This window comes from Macaca fascicularis, chromosome 2 (assembly GCF_037993035.2).
Source record: "Macaca fascicularis isolate 582-1 chromosome 2, T2T-MFA8v1.1".
In the NCBI taxonomy this organism is placed as follows: Eukaryota; Metazoa; Chordata; class Mammalia; order Primates; family Cercopithecidae; genus Macaca; species Macaca fascicularis.
Window position 1 is genome coordinate 53547635 of NC_088376.1, and position 24331 is coordinate 53571965.

At 42.7% G+C, this 24331-nt stretch overlaps 1 protein-coding gene, 1 long non-coding RNA gene and 1 pseudogene across 2 annotated transcripts in view; 1 reads left to right on the top strand and 2 right to left on the bottom strand.

Moving 5' to 3' along the window:
- ERICH6 (glutamate rich 6) overlaps positions 1-3285 on the bottom strand; it is a 46383-nt gene extending 43098 nt beyond the window's left edge. The window contains exons 1-2 of the mRNA XM_005546093.5: positions 2857-3285; positions 1764-1821 (exon numbers count right to left, since the gene is read on the bottom strand). Coding sequence (XP_005546150.3) covers positions 1764-1821; positions 2857-3229 — 431 coding nt within the window. The 5' untranslated portion in view covers positions 3230-3285. The remainder of the gene's footprint in view (positions 1-1763; positions 1822-2856) is intronic.
- On the top strand, positions 2895-24173 carry LOC107128817 (uncharacterized). The gene is made up of 4 exons (XR_001488516.4): positions 2895-3393; positions 6377-6620; positions 7428-7505; positions 23805-24173. It is a non-coding gene; the product is annotated as an uncharacterized lncRNA (long non-coding RNA).
- The window catches only part of LOC102118913 (U1 small nuclear ribonucleoprotein C-like), a 41667-nt pseudogene continuing 41262 nt past the window's right edge, over positions 23927-24331 (bottom strand).

The following is a 24331-nucleotide window of genomic DNA, read 5'->3' on the forward strand; positions in this document are numbered from 1 at the left end:
TTTCTTTTGTTTTGTTTTTTTAACAAATCAAGTATGAGGGCAAAATGAAGAAATTTCAAGGCAGGCAAGAACTCAGAAATTTAACTATCCATGAGACCTACATAAAAAATTCACCCGAGGAGTTTCTCCAGCAAAAGGAAAAGGAACAAAAGAAAGAAGGCAATATGGGAACCAACAGTGTGACTAGTGAGCCAACCCAGAAAAACTGTAGATAGAACAACGGAGAGTCAAAAACGTTTGTTATTTATTTATTTTTTGAGATGAAGTCTCACTCTGTTGCCCAAGCTGGAGTGCAATGGTGCGATCTTGGCTCACTGCAACTTCCACCTCCCGGGTTCAAGCGATTCTCCTGCCTCAGCCTCCCAAGTAGCTGGGACTACAGGCATGCGCCACCATGCCAGGCGAATTTTTGTATTTTTAGTAGAGATGGGGTTTCACTATGTTGGCCAGGCTGGTCTTGAACTCCTGACCTCGTGATCTGCCCTCCTCAGCCTCCCAAAGTGCTGGGATTACAGGAGTGAGCCACTGCGTCTGGCAAAAAGTTTACTTTTTAAGAGACAAGTTTTACAGACATAAGATTATATTTTCTTGTCCATAGATTCAATCATATTACTGGTTTGTTAACATGGAAGTGTGAGTATTGTTTATTGGTTTTCAATTTTTAGAAACAACTCCAGAGCACTTTAATTAACAAGCCCCATAATATAAGCATAATAAAGCTTCGGAAAGTAATATAACTTTATGTACATATATATTGCATTTTAATCACATCATATAGTTTGTTGTTAATAGGGAAAAAAGAGGAGAGAAGAGAGATGGAAGGAGGAAGTGCATTAACATGTTAATTTTTCATAATAGTCAATAGATACTAAAACTGATAAATCAAGAAGTAGAGGTTTAAATACCTCAAAGTCCTAAATGTTAGAAAAACTAAAAATAATATAACTACCAAAGTGGAGAGGTGGGAATTCAATACATAAGAAATTGATAAACCAAGAAATGAAAACGTTATTTTAAATTAATAATGGAAACAAAACTGAAGGTGAATGGGAGTAGGAGGAAAGAAGGGCATGGAGACTGTCACTTTTTCACCTTTGTATAGTCTGATTTTTTTTTAACCATGTGCGTACCTTATCTCTACTGCAAATTTAATTAAAAGGATAACTAAAAACATCTAAGTGAGACAGAACAATTCTCCTTAAACTTAAGAATTTAAAAGTTGCTTACAAAAGCAAAGTTAGGGTAACTAGTAATTCAAGATCACTGACTCAGGTTTGGTGTGAGATTTCAGGGTGTATTTACAAAGATGTTCCAGAAGGCATTTCTCTGGTATCTTCTTCTTATAGTTAAAGTGCCTGAAGGCTAATAGCAATAACAAGAAAAAGAAGAGACGGAAGGAAAAAGGAAAGGCCATTAGTTCCACTCTCTTCCACAAAAGGTGTCCCTGGTCACTCTTGCATTTAGCCAATTAAAGCCTATATTCTAAATTCTCAAGCACTTACAATTGTACACATGACATATAGTTATTCTTTCATGTTACACTGATAAGTGGACATGTAATCTCTAGAGCTAGGTAATAAGCTGGGGATAAGTGGGAACCTTTATCTCTTCCAAAGTGTCTACCAGTGTATATTAAAAAAAACTTTTAAAAATAAATAAGTCATAAATGCCCTGGATTATTTTACTCTACTTCCTAACATGTTTATTCAAAAGGTAAACATTATTGGGTTCAAAAAATGTGAAATTTGAAAACATTTTCTTACCTATCTATACTCATTTCGGACATGTCTTTCCTAAATGTCTGAAATATTTTAGGGAAACCTGTTGAATGAAACATTTAAAAATCAGCTACTCCCTCTAAATCAAAAGGGCAATTCTGCCCCCTCCCAGGAACACATGGCAAGGTCTGGAGACATTTTTGATCATCGCAAGGGTGTGTGCTCCTAGCACAGACAAGGGTAGAGGACAGGCATGCTGCTAAACATCCTATAATTCACAGGACAGTCCCCAACCCTCCCCAACAAAGAATTATCCAGACCAAAATGTCAATACTAGAGCTTGAGAAACCTACTCTAAAAGACTTCTCTGCTTCTTTTTTCAAGAAAGTGACTGGAGTGGCTTCAGTACAGGATGCTAAACACAATAGAGAGTTGTTTTTTTTTTTTTTTTGCAGGACGGTTTTAGTAGTACAACACCCTTGAGGCACTTCTCTGGAAATAATATGAGTGTGTGTGTGTGTGTGTGTGTGTGTGTGTGTGAGACAGAGACAGAGAGAGAGAGAGAGAAAGAGAGGGGGAGAGGGAGGGAAGGAAGAGGGAGGGGGAGAGGAGGGAGAAGGGATAGGGGAAGAGAGAGAGAGAGACAGAGAGAGAGAGAGAGATGTAACGGTGTGAATGCACGCAAAAATGTTATAAAAATGAGCACTCCCATCAGCCTGGGCAACATAGTGAGACGCCAAATTAGCTGGGCGTGGTGGCGTGTGCCTGTAGTTCCAGCTACTCGGGAGGCTGCGATGGGAGGCTTGAGCCCAGGAGGTCGAGGCTGCAGCCACTGCACTCCAGCGTGGGCGACAGAGCGAGACTCTTGTTTCAAAATAAAAAAGCACTCCATACAGCAATGCTCAAGTTCAACTTTTATAGTGTTTCGCCTATATCCTAAATCGTGCATCATCACAACAGCTCAGCCAAGGGTTCAGTGCCTCTGACAAGGACGTGAGAGAAATTAGGTGTGTGGAACGGTGCATGCATTTAGAAATGAAGCACGACGCGCAGGTCGACGAAGGCACGGGAGTGGGTGGACCAGGTGACCCCTGGGGACCAGAAAGCCCTCGAAGAAGGGGTGGGTCGGGGGCGGTACTTTTATGCGAGGAGGCACTGGAGGGTGGGCTGGCGCTCGGTATTTCGGTACTGGTCGCGCTCTGGCTGGGCACGCTCGTAGAGCTCAGGCTAGGGCTGACGATGCTGGCTAAGCGGGGGCGCACGTCTGGGAAGTCGTAGTCGTAGTCACCGATGTCCATGACCTTCCAGAGGTACTCGTCGCTGAACTTCTCAGGGGCCTCCGACTCCTGCTCTTCCCCCACAAACTCCTCCTCCACCTCCTCTTCCTCCTCCTCCACCTCTTCCTCCTCCTCCTCCTCCATCTCTTCCTCCTCCTCCTCTAACTCCTCAGACTCCTTCTGGTTCTTCTTCCCCGGATGTCCGAAGCTGCTAGGCGAGCGCAAATGGGCCATGGCTGGCGGGAGGCGGGATTACAGCCAGCTCAGTGGCCGCGGCCCCTGTCGGCTCTGGCCGGCGTGCGCCTTTGTTGTGCGTTGGTCTCCCCTGGCAACTGCCTGCCCTGCGCCGCGGAGCCTCCCGGATTTAAAGCGGCAGGACCCGATTAGCCGGGTAGAATGTGGGTGCCGGCGGCCGGCAGGGGTCACCGCAAGCTTCTTTCTATCCCTGCTCTCCAGCGTCCGGCGTCTCTGAAACCCCTGGCAGCCTGCAGAGAAACGATCTTTTCTTCGTCTCTCAGCTTATTTGGAGCTTTTTTTTTTTTTTTTTTTTTTTTTTTTTTTTTTTTAAACGGGTGGAGGAAGTGGCTTCTAGCGATGGACACACACAGTGCCATTTGATATTGCGAATGCTGGAGTCTGGTTATTGAGTAGACAGATGCTTGCTGGAGCTTCCAGTGAAACTTTATTTACAAAATCAGGCGCCAGTCCTTGGGCCCTCTTTTGCGGATATTTTAAAAATTACCTTAAATATTAATAAGCGTATTAAAATTGCCTTAAATGTTAGTTGTCTTAAATATTGTTAGATTAATATTAATTAATCTTGATTAGCGAGATTTTTAGCCTCCCATAAATTTTGCTCGTTGCTGTAATCTGGGTCCTGCTTGGCCCATCTATCCATCCTGGAGCAGAAAATCCTGAAGCATCTGGCCACCTAGATACTACCTGCGTCCTTCTGGGACTTTGTATTTACTTAAATTTTTGTTATATATATATATTTATATATATATATATATTTTTTATTTTTGAGAGACAGGGTGTCACTCTGTCACCCAGGCTGGAGTGCAGTGGCGGCATCGTGGCTCACTGCAGCCCTGAACTCTTGGGCTGCAGTGATCCTTCCACCTGGGTCTCCCAAGTGGCTAGGACAACAATGTGTGCCACCACGCCTGACCAATTTTATATATTATATTATATTATATTATATTATATTATATTATATTTATTTTGAGACGGAGTCTCGCTCTGTCGCCCAGGCTGGAGTGCAGTGGCGCGATCGCAGCTCACTGCAACCTCAGCCTCCCGGGTTCAAGCAATTCTCCTGCCTCAGCCTCCCGAGTAGCTGGGACTACAGACACATACCACCACACCCAACTAATTTTTTGCATTTTCAGTAGAGATGGGGTTTCACCGTGTTAGCCAGGATGATCTCGATCTCCTGACCTGGTAATCCGCCTGCCTCACCCTCCCAAAGTGCTGGGATTACAGGCATGAGCCACTGCACCTGGCCTATATTATATTTATTTTGAGACAGGGTCTTACCCTGTCGCCCAGGCTGGAGTGCAGTGGTGCTATCTCAGCTCCCCAGCAACCTCTGCCTTCCGTCTTAAGCTGATCCTCCAGCCTCAGCCTCCCGAGTATCTGGGACTACTTTTTGTAGAGATGGCGTCCTGCTATGTTGCCCAGGCTGGTCTCAAATTCCTGGTCTCAAGTCCGGGGCTCAAGAGATCCTCCCAACTCGGTCTCCCAAAGTTCTTAGGATTACAGACTTGAGCTACTGTGCCTGGCTAGGGAATATTTTTGAAAGACGAGATCTTGCAGGCGAAAGGAGCAGGCAGCACAGATGAGAGGGTACATTTGAGTTGCTTTAAAAGGAAGGGCAAAATGTGGTGACCAGAGAGGAAAGTGAAAAGCTTTCCAGCAGGCTCAGGGCAGGAAAGGAGGGCCAGAACAGGGAATTATGTATACAGATATTGAGGTACAAATAAGATAAGTGGAATTTAAAAAAGAAAATAAGAAAAAGCACAATTCTTTTCTGGGCAATAGTAGCAGTTTGATGCTGGAAGCTATCTCAGAAGCTATGAAATTCAACCAGGGTCCTCAGAGAGCAGACCCTGGTAATGTGGGGTATGTGACATGGAGATGTGACATGGGGTATGTGACATGGGGTATGTGACATGGGGTATGTGACATGGGGTATGTGACATGGAGATGTGACATGGAGCTGGCAGAGAGCAAGGGTGACAGTGCTTGTGCTTACTCTGAAGTGCCTGCTCTAGCTCAGTTCTGTGACTGCCCTGGCATTTTCTCAATTGTGTGGTGAATTGATTTAAGTACTCCTTGTTTAGACCCTCTATTTAAGGCCTTTTTTGAACATTTTATGGAATCTCGTTCCCTTGGATCTACTTACTATGCAAAGAACAGTGTCTTATTTTCCCACGAGTTGATGCCACTCTCTTGTTTTGGCTGTTCAGAGATAATATGATGCTGGGTCAGTTTACATTTTCCCCTTCCCCGTTCCTGGTGTCTAGCTTGACTCATGAATTTGAGATTTGAGAACCAGGCACCTGCCCTGACTAACTGTGACTTTGGGGTTATTGAGCCTCAGTTTCTTAGTGTGTAGAATGGAAATATCAGTACCTTTCCACTTAATTCATGGCGCTATTTTGAGATAAAATTTAATTATTCTTTATTTTCTTCATTTTTTTTTTTTTTTTTTTTTCCTAAGATGGCATCTCAATGTGTTGCCTAGGCTGGTCTTGAACTCCTGGGCTCAAGCAATCCTCCCACCTCGGCCTCCCAAAGTGCTGGGATTACAGCTGTCTGGCCTATTTTCTTTTTGAGGATTGATTTTGTATTTTATTTTATTTTTTTAGGACCACATATCTCCGTTTAGAAAATGTTAGCTTCTAATGTAGTGAATGCTTCAGAGGTATATTAGTTCGGTTTCACACTGCTATAAGGAATTGCCTGAGGCTGAATAATTTATAACATAAACAGGTTTAATTGACTCACAGTGCCCCATAACTGTGGAGGCCTCAGGAAACTTACAATCATGGCGGAAGGTGAAGGGGAAGCAAGGCACGTCTTACTTGGTGGCAGGAGAGAGAGAGAGAGAGAGTGTAGGGGAAACTGCCACTTTTTTTTTTTTTTTTTTTTTTTTTTGAGACAGAGTCTCGCTCTGTTGCCCAGGCTGGAGTGCAGTGGCACAATCTTGGCTCACTGCCAGCTTGGCCTTCTGGGTTCAGGTCATTCTCCTGCCTCAGCCTCCCGAGTAGCTGGGACTACAGGAGCCCGCCACCACACCCGGCTAATTTTTTGTCTATTTAGTAGAGACGGGGTTTCACCATGTTAGTCAGGATGGTCTGGATCTCCTGCTCTCAGGTAATCCACCCGCCTTGGCCTCTCCAAGTGCTGGGATTACAGGTGTGAGCCACTGTGCCTGGCCAGAAACTGCCACTTTTAAACCATCAGATCTCATGGAGAACTCCCTCACTATCACGAGACCACATGAGGGAAACCACTCCTATGATCTGATCACTTCCCACCAGGTCCTGCCCTCAACATGTGGGGATTACAATTCAAAATGAGATTTTGGTTGGGATACAGAGCCAAACTATATCAAGAGGTAATGGATTTTTAAAAAATTTCCTATCTCAAGTATATAATATTATGTAATTGTATTTTATATATATAATATTGTATATTATCATCATTTGATATTTTGTTTGCCTTTCTTTGATTTTGTTTTTAATTGGCACATCATAATTGTACATACTCATGGGATACAGTGTGATGTTTCAATACGTGGTACATTGTGTGAAAATCAAATCAGAATATTTAGCATATCCATCACCTCTTATATTTATTATTTGTATTAGTTCCTTCACACTCTGCTAATAAAGACATACTTGAGGCTGGGTAACTTATAAAGGAAAAAGGTTTAATTTACTCACAGTTCAGCATGGCTGGAGAGGCCTCAGGAAACTTACAATTATGGCAGAAGGGAAAGCAAACACATCCTTCTTCACATGATGGCAGGAAGGAGAAGTGCTGTGCAAAAGTGGGGAAAGCCCCTTATAAAACCATCAGATCTCGTGAGAACTCACTCACTATCATAAGAACAGCAGCATGGTGGTAATTGCCCCCATGATTCAATTACCTCCCACAAGGTTCCTCCCACGACGCATGGGGATTATGGGAACTACAATTCAAGATGACATTTGGGTGGGGACACAGCCAAACTATATAATCATTTCTTTGTGATGAGAACATTCAATATTCTCTCTTCTAGCTATTTTAAAATATGTAATATTGTTAACCATAGTCACTCTACTGTGCAGTAGAACTCCAGACCTTATTCCTCCTATCTAACTATAACTTTGTACTTGTTGACCAACCTCTCTTTATTTTCTCTCTGTCCTACCCTCCCCAGCATCTGGTAGCCACTGTCCTACTAAGTACTTCTGTGAGATCAACTTCTTTGGATTCCACGTATGATCAAGATCATGAGGTGTTTGTCTTTCTATGCCTGGCTTATTTCACTTCACATAATGTCCTCCAGATTCATCCATGTTGTTGTGTATGACAGGATTTAATTATTTTTTATGGCTGAATAGTATTCCATTGTATCTATATACCACTTTTTCTTTTTTTAAGACAGATTCTTGCTCTATTGTCTAGGCTAGAGTGCAGCAGTGCAATCATGGCCCACTGCAGCCTGAAATTCCTGGGTTCAAGTGATCCTTCCACCTCAGCCTCCCCAGTAGCTAAGACTACAAGTGTGTGCCATCATGCCTGGCTAATTTTTAAATTTTCTGTAGAGACAGAGTCTTACTATTTTGCACAGGCTGGTCTTGAACTCCTGGTCTCAAGTGAGTCTCCCACCTTGGCCTCCCAAAGTTCTGGCAGTACAGGTGTGAGCCACCATACTCTGGCAGATTATTATCATTATTATTATTATTTAGCTTTTGAGTTCCTCATATATTCTGATATGAACCCCTTGTCAGATGTATGATTTGCAAATATTTTCTCCTGTTCTGCAACTTGTCTCTTCACTCCGTTGATTGTTTCCTTTGCTGTGCAGAAGCTTTTTAGTTTGAAATAATTCTATTTGTCTATTTTTCTTTTTGTGGCTTGTGCTTTTGGGGTTTTATCAAAAAAATCCTTGCTCAGAACAATGTCATGAAGCATTTCTCCTATGTTTTCTTCTACTAGTTTTATTGTTTCAGGTCTTACACTTAAGTCTTTAATCCATTTTGATTTGATTTTTGTATATGGTAAAATATACGGGTCTAGCTTTATTCTTCTGCATGTGGATATCCAATTTCCATCACCATGTATTGAAGAGACTGTCTTTTCTCCATTGTGCTTTCTTGGAACCTTTGTCGAAAATCAGTTGGCTCTAAGTATGTGAATTTATTTTTGTGTTCTCCATTCTGTCGCATTGGTCTGTGTGTCTGGTTTTTTGTCAGTATCATGTTGTTTTAGTTACTACAGCTTTGTAGTATATTTTGAAGTCAGGTAGTGTGATGCCTCCAGCTTTGTTCCTTTTGTTTCCTTTTCTGTTTTCCATTTTCTCTCAAAGACTGCCATGAATACCACCACTTTGAGAAAGGCAGGAAAGTGAATTTTTGTCCAGCTTAAACTTCTTATTTGCATATAGAATATTTTGAATGGGCTATAGATAGCTCCCTAGCACATCCATGAAGAAAGTACAGTATCTCTTCAGAATACCTTAATTAAGCATTGTTCTGATTCATGGTAGAAGAACAACTTGAAAGAACTGTAGCTTTGATGATGGCTAATTAAGAATGTTCCTAAAGCTGGGCGCAATGGCTCATACCTGTAATCCTAGCACTTTGGGAGGCCAAGGTGGGAGGATTGCTTGAGCCCAGGGGGTTGAGGCTGCAGTGAGCTGTAATTGCACCCCTGTACTCCAGCCTGGGCAACAGAAAAAAAAAAGTGCCTGGTTGCATTAGCTATGAGGGGCATCTTTCTAAACATCACATTCTCTTCTCCCGACAAGCTCTTTTCAGAAGATGATTTCTGAATGCCCATTTCTGCCTCTTCATTAGCAGTGGCATCCACTTTATCCTTGCTCTTAATATTTTGTTATTGTTGTTACTATTCATGTAGTCTTGTCTCCTTAAATACCTGGTTATTTTTTATCCTATGCCAGATGTTATTTGAAAAAAAAAATGGTGGACAAATTTGAGGTTCAGGATTAAGTTCCTCTGGAAGGAATTATATTTGCTTTAGGAAGGCACCTAGGAGGCCTCATAATTCAGGATCATCTTAATCCAATTTCAGTGATTACAATGATTCAAAACTAGATTGTGTCCCTACAAGGGTATTCTATTTCTACTTCACCCTTATGCTTAAAATATGCTTAAAATGCAGCCCTTCAGGCCCCAGTCTCCGGTGGGGAGTTACCAGCACCTCTCTTCTACCGTTGGTTGGCTTTGACTCTCATTTTTCCATTTTCTTAGCCAGTCAAGACCATTATAAATCTTACTCAGACTCTCAGTTACCTGTTCTAGAATTGGCAAATGCTTCAGGGGAAAAGCAAGCCCAAAGACACCTCTCCAGATTCTCCTCTTCTTCATTATCTTAGCCTAGTTATTTTAAAGTGCCTTGCTAGTTCTTCTGTGCCTTTATGAGTTTTCAACAAATACATTTGTCTGGCTTTTGTAGATGTCCTCAGTGGGAAAATTACATAGCTCATCATTACCGGAATAGAAGTACTTTATGGAAAGTGGCAACTGTCTTTGGTGGGGAAATATATAAAAGGTGATATGTGGTCTGAATGTGCTCCAGAGTTCATGTGTTGAAACTTACTCATCAGTGTGAGAGTATTAAGAGGTGGAGGCCTTTAGGGAGTGAGTCAGTTATGAGGGCAGAGCCCTCATGAATGGGATTAATTACCTTACAAAAGGGCTTGAGAGAACTTGCATCTCTTTTATACATCTGCCATGTGAGGACAGTGTTTGTCACTCCTGGACACAGCAACAAGGCACCATCTTGGTAGCCGAGAGACCAGGCCCTCATCAGGCACTAAACCTGGTGGCACCTTGGTTTTGGACTTCCCAGTCCTCAGAACTGTGAAAAGTTTCTGTTGTTTATAAATTACCCAGTCTGAGGTATTTTGTTTTCAAAGTACAAATGGACTAAGATAGGTAGGTTTATGGGAATGAGTGCATGAAATCTCAACCTTAGGAAAGGATATAGGGTTGAAGTTCTAGGAAGGAAGCTTCGTCTTCTAAAGAAGATATAGGGTAGGTTGTGTAACAAAGAAAAATATGTTAGTTCCAACAAGATTGCAGTGCATTGATTTCTCTCCCATAGTAGTCCAGAAGAAGATAGTTTAGATTATTGGGGCAGCTCTGATCTACAAGCATCCAGGGACTTAGGCTTCATCTATCTTGTTGCACCACCATCCCCTAAGATGAGGTCCTCACCCTCACACTAGATACCATATCAATATTCTGGTTGGGAAGGAAAGAGGAAGAAGAAGGCAGCCAGATTTTTGCTTGCTTGCTTGTTTATTTTAAAGAATATAATCTGGAAGTTGAATGCATCACTTCCATCCACACATTATTGGTCCAAACCAATTATTTGCACAGCCATAGCTAGAGGCCAGAGAGGATTGGACGCATCACTTCTTGCTGGGAAACTGTATGACTTGCTAAAAGTTGTGACAGCATGTAGGGATGGCCAGTGATTGTAATGTAGGAAGAAGAGTAGCATAGAACCTGGGGAACAATTAGCAGTCTCCATCATGGACCCTGGTTAAGAGAGGTAGAGAATTACATCTAATTCCCACAGTGGGCTAATGGGACAAACCCAGCCAGGAGAGACACCAATATGGCTTCATACATGAGGAGGGACACCTGATACTTCTGTGTGTTAAGGGAGGATGAATTCAAGTGGTGGTTGTCAAACTAGAGCATGCATCAGAATTATGTGGAAGGCTCATTAAAATATAGATTGCTGGCTGGGCATGGTGGCTCATGCCTGTAATCCCAGCACTTTGGGAGGCTGAAGCAGGTGGATTGCCTGAGCTCAGAGTTTGCGATCAACCTGGGCAACATGGTGAAACCCCGTATCTACTAAAATTAAAAAAAAAATGAGCTGAGCGTGGCAGCGTGCACTTGTAGTTCTAGCTACTTGGAAGGCTGAGGCAGAAGAATTACTTTAACTTGGGAGGCGGAGGTTGCACTGAGCTGAGATTGCACCACTGCATTCCAGCCTATGCGACAGAGCGAGACTCCATCACTCACACACACACACACACACACACACACACACAAAAGGATTGCTGGCAAGATGGCTGAATAGAAACAACTCCAGTGTGCAGCTCCAAGGGAGATCGATGCAGAAGGTGGGTGATTTCTGCATTTCCAACTGAGGTATCTAGTTCATCTCATTGGGACTGGTTAGACAATGGGTGCAGCCCACAGAGGGCGAGCTGAAGCAGGGTGGGGTGTTGCCTCACCTGAGAAGTATAAGGGATTGGGGAACTCCCTTCCCTAGCCAAGGGAAGCCGTGAGGGTCTGTGCCGTGAGGAATGGTGCACTCTGGCGTAGATACTACGCTTTTCCCATGATCTTCACAACCCGCACAGCAGGAGATCCCCTCTGGTGCCTAGGCCATCAGAGCCCTGGATTTCAAGCATAAAACTAGGTGGTCATTGGGGTAGACACTGAGCTAGCTGTAGGAGTTTTTTTTTTTCATACCCCAGTGGCACCTGGAATGCCAGCAAGAGAGAACCATTCACTCCCCTGGAAAGGGGGCTGAAGCCAGGGAGCCAAGTGGACTAGCTCAGCAGATCCCACCCCCACAGAGCCCAGCAAGGTAAGATCCACTGGCTTGAAATTCTTGCTGCCAGCACAACAATCTGAAGTCAACCTGGGATGCTCAAGCTTGGTGGGGGGAAGGGCGTCCACCAATACTGAGGCTTGAGTAGGTAGTTTTCCCCTCACAGTGTAAACAAAGCCACCAGGAAGTTTGGACTGGGTGGAACCCACCACAGCTCTGCAAATCCGGGCTGTAACCAGACTGCCTCTCTAGATTCCTGCTCTCTGGGCAGGGCATCCCTGAAAAAAAGGCAGCAGCCCCAGTCAGGGGCTTATAGATAAAATCCCCATCTCCCTGGGACAGAACAACTGGGGGAAGGGGCAGCTGTGGGTGCCGCTTCAGTGACTTAAACGTTCCAGCCTGCCGACTCTGAAGAGAGCAGCTGATCTTCCAGCACAGTGTTCGAGCTCTGCTAAGGGTCAGACTGCCTTCTCAAGTGGTTCCTTGACCCCTGTGTCTCCTGACTGGGAGACACCTCCCATCAGGGGCCGACAGACACCTCATACAAGAGAGCTCCGGCTGGCATCTGGCAGGTGCCCCTCTGGGATGAAGCTTCCAGAGAAAGGAATAGGCAGCAGTCTTTGCTGTTCTGCAGCCTCCGCTGGTGATACCCAGGCAAACAGGGTCTGGAGTGGATCTCCAGCAAACTCCAGGAGACCTGCAGCAGAGGGGCCTGACTGTTAGAAGGAAAACTAACAAACGGAAAGGAATAACATCAACATCAACAAAAAGGATGTCCACTCAGGGACCCCATCCAAAGGTCACCAACATCAAAGACCAAAGGTTGATAAATCCATGAAGATGCGGAGAAACCAGTGCAAAAAGGCTGAAAATTCCAAAACCCAGAATGCCTCTTCTCCTCCAAGGGATCACGACTCCTCGCCAGCATGGGAACAAAGCTGGACGGAGAATGAGTTTGATGAACTGACAGAAGTAAGCTTCAGAAGGTGGGTAATAACAAACTCCTCCGAGCTAAAGGAGCATGTTCCAACCCAATGCAAGGAAGCTAAGAACCTTGAAAAAAGGTTAGAGGAATTGCTAACTAGAATAACCAGTTTAGAGAAGAACATAAATGACCTGATGGAGCTGAAAAACACAGCACGAGAACTTCATGAAACCTACATAAGTATTAACAGCCAAATTGATCAAACGGAAGAAAGGATATCAGAGACTGAAGATCAACTTAGTGAAATCAAGTGAGAAAACAAGATTGGAGAAAAAAGAATGAAAAGGAATATGGGACTATGAAATCCAAGAATTATGGGACTGTGTGAAAAGACCAAATCTACATTGATTGGTGTACCTGAAAGTGACGGGGAGAATGGAACCAAGTCGGAAAATACTCTTCAGAATATTATCCAGGAGAACTTCCCCAACCTAGCAAGACGGCCAACATTCAAATTCAGGAAATACAGAGAACACCACAAAGATGCTGCTCGAGAAGAGCAACTGCAAGACACATAATCGTCAGATTCACCAAGGTTGAAATGAAGGAAAAAATGTTAAGGGTAGCCAGAAGGAAAGGTCAGGTTACCCACAAAGGGAAGCCCATAAGACTAACAGCAGATCTCTGCAGAAATCCTACAAGCCAGAAGAGCGGGGGCCAATATTCGACATGCTTAAAGAAAAGAATTCTTAAAGAAAAGAATTTTCAACCCAGAATTTCACATCCAGCCAAACTAAACTTCATAAGTGAAGGAGAAATAAAATCCTTTACAGACAAGCAAATGCTGATTTTGTCACAACCAGGCCTGCCTTACAAGAGCTCCTGAAGGAAGCACTAAACATGGAAGGAACACCCAGTACCAGCCACTGCAAAAACATACCAAGTAAAGACCATCAACACTATGAAGAAACTGCATCAACTAACGGCAAAATAACCAGCTAGCATCATAATGACAGGATCAAATTCACACATAACATATTAACTTAAATATAAATGGGCTAAATGCCGCAATTAAAAGACACAGACTGGCAAATTGGATAAAGAGTCAAGACCCATCAGTGTGCTGCATTGAGGAGACCCATTTCATGTGCAAAGATACACATAGACTCAAAATAAAGGGATGGAGGAATATTTGCCAAGCACATGGAAAGCAAAAAAAAGCAAAGGTTGCAATCCTAGTCTCAGATAAAACACTCTTTAAACCCACAAAGATCAAAAGAGACAAGGATATTAAATAATGGTAAAGGGATCAATGCAACAAGAAGAGCTAACTATCCCAAATATATATGCAGCCAATACAGGAGCACCCAGATTCATAAAGCAAGTTCTTAGAGACCTACAAAGAGACTTAGACTCCCACACAATAATAATGGGAGACTTTAACACCCCACTGTCAATATTAGATCAACGAGACAGAAAATTAACAAGGATATTCAAGACTTGAACACAGCTCTGGACTAAATGGACCTAAGAGACATCTACAGAACTCACCACTCCAAATCAACAGAATATACATTCTTCTCAGTATCACATCACACTTATTCTAAAATTGACCACATAATTGGAAGTAAAACACTCCTTAGCAAATGTAAAAGAATAGAAATCATAACAAACAGTCTCTCAGACCACAGTGCAATAAAATTAGAACTCAGGATTAAGAAACTCACTAAAAATTGCACAACTACATGAAAACTGAACAACCTGCTCCTGAATGACTACTGGGTAAATAATGAAGTTAAGGCAGAAATAAATAAGTTATTTGAAACCAATGAGAACAAAGACACAATGTACTATAATCTCTGGGACACATTTAAAGTAGTGTTTAGAGGGAAATTTGTAGCACTAAATGCCCACAAGAGAAAGCATAAAAGATCTAAAATCGACACTGTAACATCACAATTAAAAGAACCAGAGAAGCAAGAGTAAACAAATTCAAAAGCTAGTGTAAGACAAGAAATAGCTAAGATCATAGCAGAACTGAAGGAGATAGAGACATGAAAAACCCTTCAAAAAATCAATGAATCCAGGAGCTGGTGTTTTAAAAAGATCAACAAAATAGATAGACAACTAGTCAGACTAACAAAGAAGAAAAGAGAGAAGAATCAAATAAATGCAATAAATGATAAAGAGGATATCACCACTGATCCCACAGAAATACAAAATACAAATATCACCACTGATCCCACCACTGATCCCATGAGAGAATACTATAAACACCTCTATGCAAATAAACTAGAAAATCTAGAAGAAATGACCAGGCGTGGTGGCTCACGCCTGTAATCCCAACACTTCGGGAGGCCGAGGAGGGTGGATCATAAGGTCAGGAGATTGAGACCATCCTGACTAACATGGTGAAACCCCGTCTCTACTAAAAATGCAAAAAATTAGCTGGGTGTGGCAGAAGGTGCCTGTAGTCCCAGCTGCTCGGAAGGCTGAGGCAGGAGAATGGCGTGAACCTGGGAGGCGGAGCTTGCAGTGAGCAGAGATTGCACCACTGCACCCCAAGCTGGGTGACAGAGCGAGACTCTGTCTCAAAAAAAAAAAAAAAAAATCTAGAAGAAATGGATAAATTCCTGGACACATACACCCTCCCAGGTCTAAAACAGGAAGAAGTAGAATCCCTGAATAGACCAATAACAAGTTCTGAAATTGAGGCAGTAATTAATAGCCTACCAACCAAAAAAAGTCCAGGACTAGACGGATTCACAGCCAGATTCTACCAGAGGTACACAAAGGAGCTGGTACCATTCCTTCTGAAACTATTTCAAACAATAGAAAAAGAGGGAATCCTCCCTAACTCATTTTATTAGGCCAGGATCATCCTGATACCAAAACCTGGCAGAGACACAACAAAAAAAGAAAATTTCAGACCAATATCCCTGATAAACATCAATGCGAAAATCCTCAATAAAATATTGGCAAACTGAATCCAGCAACACATCAAAAAGCTTAGTTACCATGACCAAGTCGGCTTCATCCCTGGGATGCAAGACTGGTTTAGCATACACAAATCAATAAATGTAATCCATCACATAAACAGAACCAACGACAAAACCACATGATTATCTCAATAGATGCAGAAAAGACCTTCGACAAAATTCAACAGCCCTTCATGCTAAAAACTCTGAATAAACTAGGTATTGATGGAACGTATCTCAAAATAATAAGAGCTATTTATGACAAACCCACAGCCAATATCATACTGAATGGGGAAAAACTGAAAGCATTCCCTTTGAAAACTGGCACAAGACAAGGATGTCCTCTCTCACCACTCCTATTCAACATAGTGTTGGAAGTTCTGGCCAGGGCAATCAGGCAAGAGAAAGAAATCAAGGGTATTCAAATAGGAAGAAAGGAAGTCAAGTTGTCTTTGTTTGCAGATGACATGATTGTATATTTAGAAAACCCCATTGTTAGAATGGTGATCATTAAAAAGTCAAGAAACAACAGATGCTGGAGAGGATGTGGAGAACTAAGAATGCTTTTACACTGTTGGTGGGAGTGTAAATAAGTTCAACCATTGTGGAAGACAGTGTGACAATTCCTCAAGAATCTAGAACCAGAAATACCATCTGACCTAGCAATCCCATTACTAGGTATGTACCCAAAGGATTATAAATCATTCTACTATAATGACACATGCCCACGTATGTTTATTTCAGCACTGTTCACAATGGCAAAGACTTAGAACCAACCCAAATGATTATCAGTGATAGACTAGATAAAGAAAATGTGGCACATATACACCATGGAATACTATGCAGCCATAAAAAGGGCTGAGTGCATCTCCTTTGCAGGGACATGGATGAAGCTGGAAACCATCATTCTCAGCAAACTAACACAAGAACAGAAAACCAAACACTGCATGTTCTCACTCATAAGTGGGAGTTGAACAATGAGAAAACATGGACACAGGGAGGGAAACATCACACACCAGGGCCTTTTGGGGAGTGGGGAGCTAGGGGAGGGATAGCATTAGGAGAAATACCTAATGTAGATGACGGGTTGATGGGTGCAGCAAACCACCATGGCATGTGTATACCTATGTAACAAACGTACAAGTTCTGCACATGTATCCCAGAACTTAAAGTGTAAATACACACACACACACACACACACACACACACAGATAGATAGATAGATAGATAGATAGATAGATAGATAGATAGATAGATAGATAGAAAGATAGACAGATAGATAGATAGATTGCTGAGTGTCATGCCCTGGACTTTTTTTTTTTTTTTTTTTTTGAGACAGGATCTTTCTCTGTTGCCCATGCTGCAGTGCAGTGGCACTTTCATAGCTCACTATAACCTTGAACTCCCAGGCTCAAGTGATTCTCCTACCTCAGCCTCCTGAGTAGCTAGGACTACAGGTGCATACCACCATGCCTGGCTAATTTTTTTTGAGAGATTGGGTCTTCCTATGTTGTTGCCCAGGTTAACCTCAAACTCTTGGCCTCAAGTGATTATCTTGCCGTGGCCTTCAATGTGCTGGATTACAGGTGTGAGTCACGGGCACCTGGGCTCCTCTGGATTTTTGATTCGGTAGGTCTGGGACAGATCTGGGAATTTTTTTTTTTTTTTTTTTTTTTGTGATGGAGTCTCACTCTGTCACCCAAGCTGGAGTGCAGTGGCCCAATCTCAGTTCACTGCAAGCTCCACCTCCCGGGTTCACGCCATTCTCCTGCCTCAGCCTCCCGAGTAGCTGGGACTACAGGCGCCCGCCACCATGCCTGGCTAATTTTGTTTTGTTTTGTATTTTTAGTAGACACGGGGTTTCACCATGTTAACCAGGATGGTCTCGATCTCCTGACCTCGTGGTCCGCCCGCCTCAGCCTCCCAAAGTGTTGGCATTACAGGCTTGAGCCACTGCGCCCAGCCTAGAATTTTTATTTCTAACAATTTTCCAAATGATGCTGATGCAGCTGCTTCAGGGATGAAACTTTAAGAACACCGCATCTTGTGCTGAATTAGCTTGTATTGGATTTGCTTCTACGAGTTGATGAAAAGGAATATGTATAACAATAATATAATCGAACTCGACATTTTCAGCTGCAGGATTCTAGAATCCTTCACCATTGTATTATTGAGGGGATCATTGAAGTCTAGGTAAACTCCTTAACATGGATCAACATAATCACTTCACTTTTTGATTTCTTAATACCTGCTTTCTTTCTCCCTTGTTAATCCCAGTAGAATATCCTGGAAAGCCAGTTAAAGCTCCTCACTTGAAGAATCACTGATTAGCAGATTTCAGTGTGTGCTTACTTCAGAAAGACGTGTGCAGCATATTATTTTTATAGCTTTTAATTCATACTTTAATGAGAATTTTATGAATATAGGTAGGTCTTGGTTCTTCAGTACAAGATAGGGCATGATTTGTTTAATTGATTCCCTTATTTATTTATTTATTTATTTATTTATTTTTTTGAGATGGAGTCTCGCTCTGTCACCCAGCTTGGGGTGCAGTGGTGCAATCTCTGCTCACTGCAAGCTCCGCCTCCCGGGTTCACGCCATTCTCCTGCCTCAGCCTCCCGAGTAGCTGAGACTACAGGCGCCTGCCTCCACGCCCGGCTAATTTTTTTGTATATTTAGTAGCGACGCGGTTTCACCGTGTTAGCCAGGATGGTCTCAGTCTCCTGACCTAGTGATCCACCCGCCCCAGCCTTCCAAAGTGCTGAGATTACAGGCGTGAGCCACCACTCCCAGCCCCCTTTTTTAATTTTAAGAGATTGAATTTTTTAAGTAACTGAATTCCCATATTAGCTACAGAATGGAATTAAAAACAAGGACAGATCAATTTGAAAATGATTATGTCAGACCAGGCTCGGTGGCTCATGCCTGTAATCCCAGCACTTTGGGAGGCCAATTTGGGTGGATCAGCTGATGTTGGGAGTTGGAGACCAGCCTGACCAGCATGGAGAAACCCCATCTCTACAAAAAATACAAAATTAGCCAGGCGTGATGGTGCATTTCTGTAGTCCCAGCTACGTGGGAAGTGGAGGCTTGAACCCGATTTGCTTGAACCGGAAAGGCAGAGGTTGCAGTGAGCCAAGATCTTGCCATTGCACTCCAGTCTGGGCAACAAGAGCGAAACTCCATCTCAGAAAAATAAAAATTAAAAAAAAAAATTATGCCTTCCGGGGAAATTACTAAAATGGATAGAATCTATAGGTTTCATTTTTGATGACTGGCATCTGCAACTTAGCTGAAGTTGGGTCGTTTTATTTCCAATTTCAGTTGCATTTAGCAGGCAAGGGGGAGAGGTGATCCTTTACTCCTTGTTATCGAAATCGTTCGGAAGTGGGATAGTAGAGGACAGAACTGGAAAAACAGGAAGGAGCCCAAGTGTGAAGGAAACAAAAAAGGTGGCACTAACAGGGACAGAAGCAAGGCCTAGGGCGTCATGTCCCAAGCAGCAGGTGGCTAGTCCTGTGCTGTTCTTTTCTCAAGCATAGAGAATCCAATCTGGTGGAAACGAATTGGAGATGCAGTTTCAAGAGAAAACTTGCCGAGTGTCTTGATGTTAGATACTGAGGCAGATCACTACAATCATTATATCAAAAGTTCAGGCAAGGAATCTGAATAGATAGAAAAGCCAAGAGACCTAGACAGGAGGTCAGGTGGGACTGTAGCCACCACCCAATACTGTCCCTGAAGCATTCAGGGAATTGGATCTCACTTGAGGAGAAGTAACTGTCAGTTCAAACTCTACTAGTTTTGTGGGGAAGCACATTATAGAGAGGGGCAGGGTGGCTTCTGGGCAGTTAGATGCTGTTTCAAACAAGTAGGTGACACTGCCTGGACTAAAAAAGTGACTCTTTCTGGTGCTGAAGTCTTTGGGGCACCCAGGCTGAGTCAGAAAGGCCCTACCCTTAAAGCTACCCATCCAGAACACCCTGATGAAATGGAAGACCTCAAATCCCAGGAAGACTTGAGAGGCTTTTCCTCTAAAAAGTGGTGCACTGATTGATTGATTGATTGATTGATTGAAATAGGGTCTCACTCTGTCACCCAGGCTGGAGTACAGTGGCATAGTCATAGCTCATTGAAGCCTTGACATCCTCAGTTTAAGTGATCTTCCTGCCTCCCAAGTAAGTGAGATCACAGGTGTGCGCCACCACACCTGGCTAATTTTTTTAATTTAAAAAAGTTTTTGTAGAGACGAGGTCTCACTATGTTGCCCAGGTTGGTCTTGAACTCCTGAGCTCAGGTGATCCTTCTGCCTCAGCCTCCCAAAGTACTAGGATTACAGGCATGAGCCACTGCACCCGTTCGTTTGGGCCAACTTTTTCCATTTGGAATGAGTGTATTTACCCAATGCTTGTACCCCCATTGTATTTAGGAAGTAACTAACTTGCTTTTGATTTTACAGGCTCTTAGGTGCTCTTAGGTCCGTTGTCTCAGATGAGACTTTGGACTGTGGACTTTTGAGTTAATGCTGAAATGAGTTGACTTTGAGGGACCATTGGGAAGGCTTGGTTGGTTTTGAAATGTGAGGACATGAGATTTGGAAGGGGCTAGGGGTGGAATGATATGGTTTGACTGTGTCCCCACCCAAATCTCACCTCAAATTGTAATAATCCCCACATGTCAAAGGTGGGACCAAGTAGAGATAATTAAATCATGGAGGTCATTTCCCTCATACTGTTCTCTTGACAATGAATAAGTCTCATGATATCTGATGGTTTTATAAAGGGGAGTTCCCCTGCACATGCTCTCTTGCCTGCTGCCATGTAAGACATGCCTTTGCTCCTCCTTTGTGTTCCACCACGAATGTGAGGCCTCCCCAGCCATGTGGAGCTGTGAGTCCATTAAGCTTTTTTTCCTTTATAAACTACCTAGTCTCAGGTAGGTCTTTATTACAGCATGAGAACAGACTAATATACTGCTATAACAAATTACTTTAGACTGGATGGCTTATAAACAATGGAAATTTATTTCTCACAGTTCTGGAGGCTGTGGGAAATAAATCAGGGTGCCAGCATGGTCAGGTTCTGGGGAGGGCCCTCTTGCAGGTTGCAGGCTGCTTTCTTCCTATTTTATCTCACATGAAGCAAAGACAGTGAGAAAGCTCTCTGGGGTTCCTTTTGTAAGGACACTAATCCCATTCATGAGGACTCTACCCTCATGACCTAATTACCTCCTGAAGACCTTACCCCCTAATACTATCATGGTGGGGGTTAGGATTTCAACATACGAATTTTGGGAGGACACAGACATTTAGTCCATTGCAAACCCCTTTGAGTCAGTAACTGTCCAGTTGTGAGAAATTAAAAGAGAACAATCATGTGTCTCTAGGGGCAAAACTCAGGTGAGAGGGGAAATTTGGTGTGGCTCTGGAATCCTACATCAGCAAAGTGGCTCCATCTATACCTCAGCCCTTTCTATTCACTCTTATTTAACTTTATAACAGTAGTTCATTTTATTTTTTTTCATTTTACGGATGAGGAAACAGAGTCAGAGAGAGGCCAAATACCCTGCCCTAAGTCCCACAGGCAGCAGGCGAAGCTAGAATTGAACCCAAGTGGTCTAGCTCCAGCAGCTGAGCTGTTTGTCACTGAGCTATGCCGTCTCTCTGTATCTTCATCCTCCTGTCCTTACCAGTGGAGTGGATCCTTCTTGTCTACATTTAAACACGCCTCATCTTGCCATCTTAAATGCAGCCCTCCCTTGACCAGATATCTGCCTGCTGCTAATTCCCCCTCTCTGCCTTTTACCGACACAGATTTGAAGGAGCTGACCACTTGTATTATCTGTTTCCTTACCTCTCCCACAGTGCTCACTTCACTCCAGGCTGATTTCACCTCCCACCATTCAGCCACATCCACTGCTGCTAAGGTCACCATAACATCTCTGGTGCTGAATCCGATGGAGATTTTTTGGTCATCATGTTGTACATCTCCTCTTGGCAGTTTCCAGTATTGTGATTTCCTGTCTCCTTGAGACTGTCTCATCTCTTAGCTTGGATAACTCTCAGTTTTCATCCTACCTCTTTAGTCTTCCTCCTTAACTCTTCTGCTTGGCTAATATTCTTCTATGAAACCTTTACATATTGCAGTGACTCATGCCTCATCCCTGATCTCCCTTCTCTTCTAAATCTACCCCTTTTCCCTAAATAAGCTTATCTCCACCCATGACCACATTTACCATGTACACCCTGAGGATCCAAGTGTGTACCTCTAGATGACATCAGGACCCTTTGGTATAAGTTTCAGAGCCTCTGCTACTTGTCTTTTACAGAGCTTTTTATGCATGTGATTATTTAATTATGTAAATAGTTGTTTAAGGCCAGCCCATCTGATAGAATGTTGAGCTCCATGTGGGCAGAGGCTGCCCCAGTGTGGCTGTCTGCCCTGCTCCCAGCACCCAGCACCATCTCTTGCCTCTAAGCGGGGCTCAAATAAATGAATTAATGACTTACCATCTTCAGAATGTTCAACCCCATCTCTTTTATTGTTTGTTACATACAATTTTATCTGAGATGTTTAGAATGCTAACAAAAGAAAAAGTAGTTTATGCTAATGTGGTCTGTGTGACTACTGTATTACCAGTATCAAAAATAAGTGAGTTTTTTGGATATTTCTTTATATTACGTTAAGTTCTGGGATACATGTGCAGACTGTGCAGGTTTGTTACATACGTATACATGTGCCATGGTGGTTTGCTGCACCTATCAACCCATCATCTAGGTTTTAAGCCCCACATCTATTAGGTATTTGTCCCAATGCTCTCCCTCCCCTTGCCCCCATCCCCTGACAGGCCCCAGTGTGTGATGTTCCCCTCACTGTATTCATGTGTTCTCATTATTCAGTTCCCACTTATGAGTCAGAACATGTGGTGTTTTGTTTTCTGTTCCTGTGTTAGTTTACTGAGAATGATGGCTTCCAGCTTCATTCATGTCCCTGCTAAAAAGAAGTGATTTTACACAAAAAGATGCTCAACATTGTTAGCCATCAGGGATATGCAAAACAAAACCACAATGAAGTACTACTTCACACTCACTAAGATGGCTATAGCTAAAAAGACAGTAACAAGTATTGGGAAGAATGCAGAGAAACTGGAACTCTCATACCCTATTGGAGGAAATGGAAAATGGTGCATCTGCTTTGGGAAGACAGTCTGGAAGTTCCTCAATATGTTAAACATGGAGTTGCCTTATGACCCAGCAATTCCACTTCAGTTCCACCAAAGAGAAATGAAGACATAGGTCCGCACACAAACTTGTACACATATGTTTGTATCAGCATTATTTGTAATAGTTAAAAAGTAGAAACAATCCAAGCATTCAGCCACTGATAAATGGATAATTAAAATGTAGTGTGTCCTTACAATGGAATATTACTTAGTGATAAAAATAAATGAATTATATATGCTACAACATGGATGAATCTTGAAAGCATTACGTTAAAGGAAAGCAGCCAGTCACAAAGGACCGTGTATATATTGTGTGATTCTATTTGTATGAAATATAGAATAGGCAAAACAGGCAAATCTGTAAAGAAAGTAGAGTCATGATTTTCTAGAATCAGTGGAGTTTGGGGAAATGGGGGGTGACTGCTGATGGGCATGTGGTTTCTTTTGGGGTGATGAACACGATCTAGAATTCATTGTGGTGTTCTTACACGTCTCTGTGAACATACTAAACACCACTGAATGGTACACTTCAAGTGGGTGAATTGTATGGTATGTGAACTATATCTCAAAAAAGTTGTTTTTTAAAAAGGAAAGGAAATGGTTTACTTTTGAGGGTAAATTGAAAGCTCCCCACCCAGATATTATTAACTACAGTTAATATAACAGCAGTACAGAGCACTGACCCTGCCATCTGCGTGTATCTTCATTCTGATATTCCTCTATCCATCTTGTATCCCTTGATTTTGCTCCTTTTTTTTTTTTAACTGATAGAGTTGATAATTTTATTTTCACATTTCACAATACAAATGAAAACTGCACTTTTTCTGGTCCCACTTCTCCCCTCCAATACTATTCTCTTTTTGATAGGAAGGAGGAGCAAGTCTTCTTTGTCATGCTGTTAAGAAAACACCCTGAGTCACAGCACCATGATCTCCCAGTGAAGCAGAACAAGTAATATAAAACTGATCTAAAGAGGCTTGCCTCTATTCTTATCTGTCTGGTCAAGTCATTTGGGGCCAAGTGGGCACCATTGTGGGAGGGTGGGAGGACTCATCACTGGCGGCCCAGGCATCATTGGCATGTGGCCTCCTGTATTAGTCTGTTCTCATGCTGCAGATAAACACATACTTGAGACTGGATAATTTATAAAGGAAAAAGGTTTAATGGACTCACAGTTTCATATGGCTAAGGAGGCCTCATAATCATGGTGGAAGACAAAGGAAGAGCAAAGGCATGTCTTACATGGCAGCAGGCAAGAGAGCGTGTGTGGGGGAACTCCCCTTTACAAAACTGTCAGATCTCGTGAGACTTATTCACTCCCACCGGGTCCCTCCCACCTCATGTGAAGATTATTACAACTCGAGGTGAGATCTGAGTGGGGACACAGAACCATA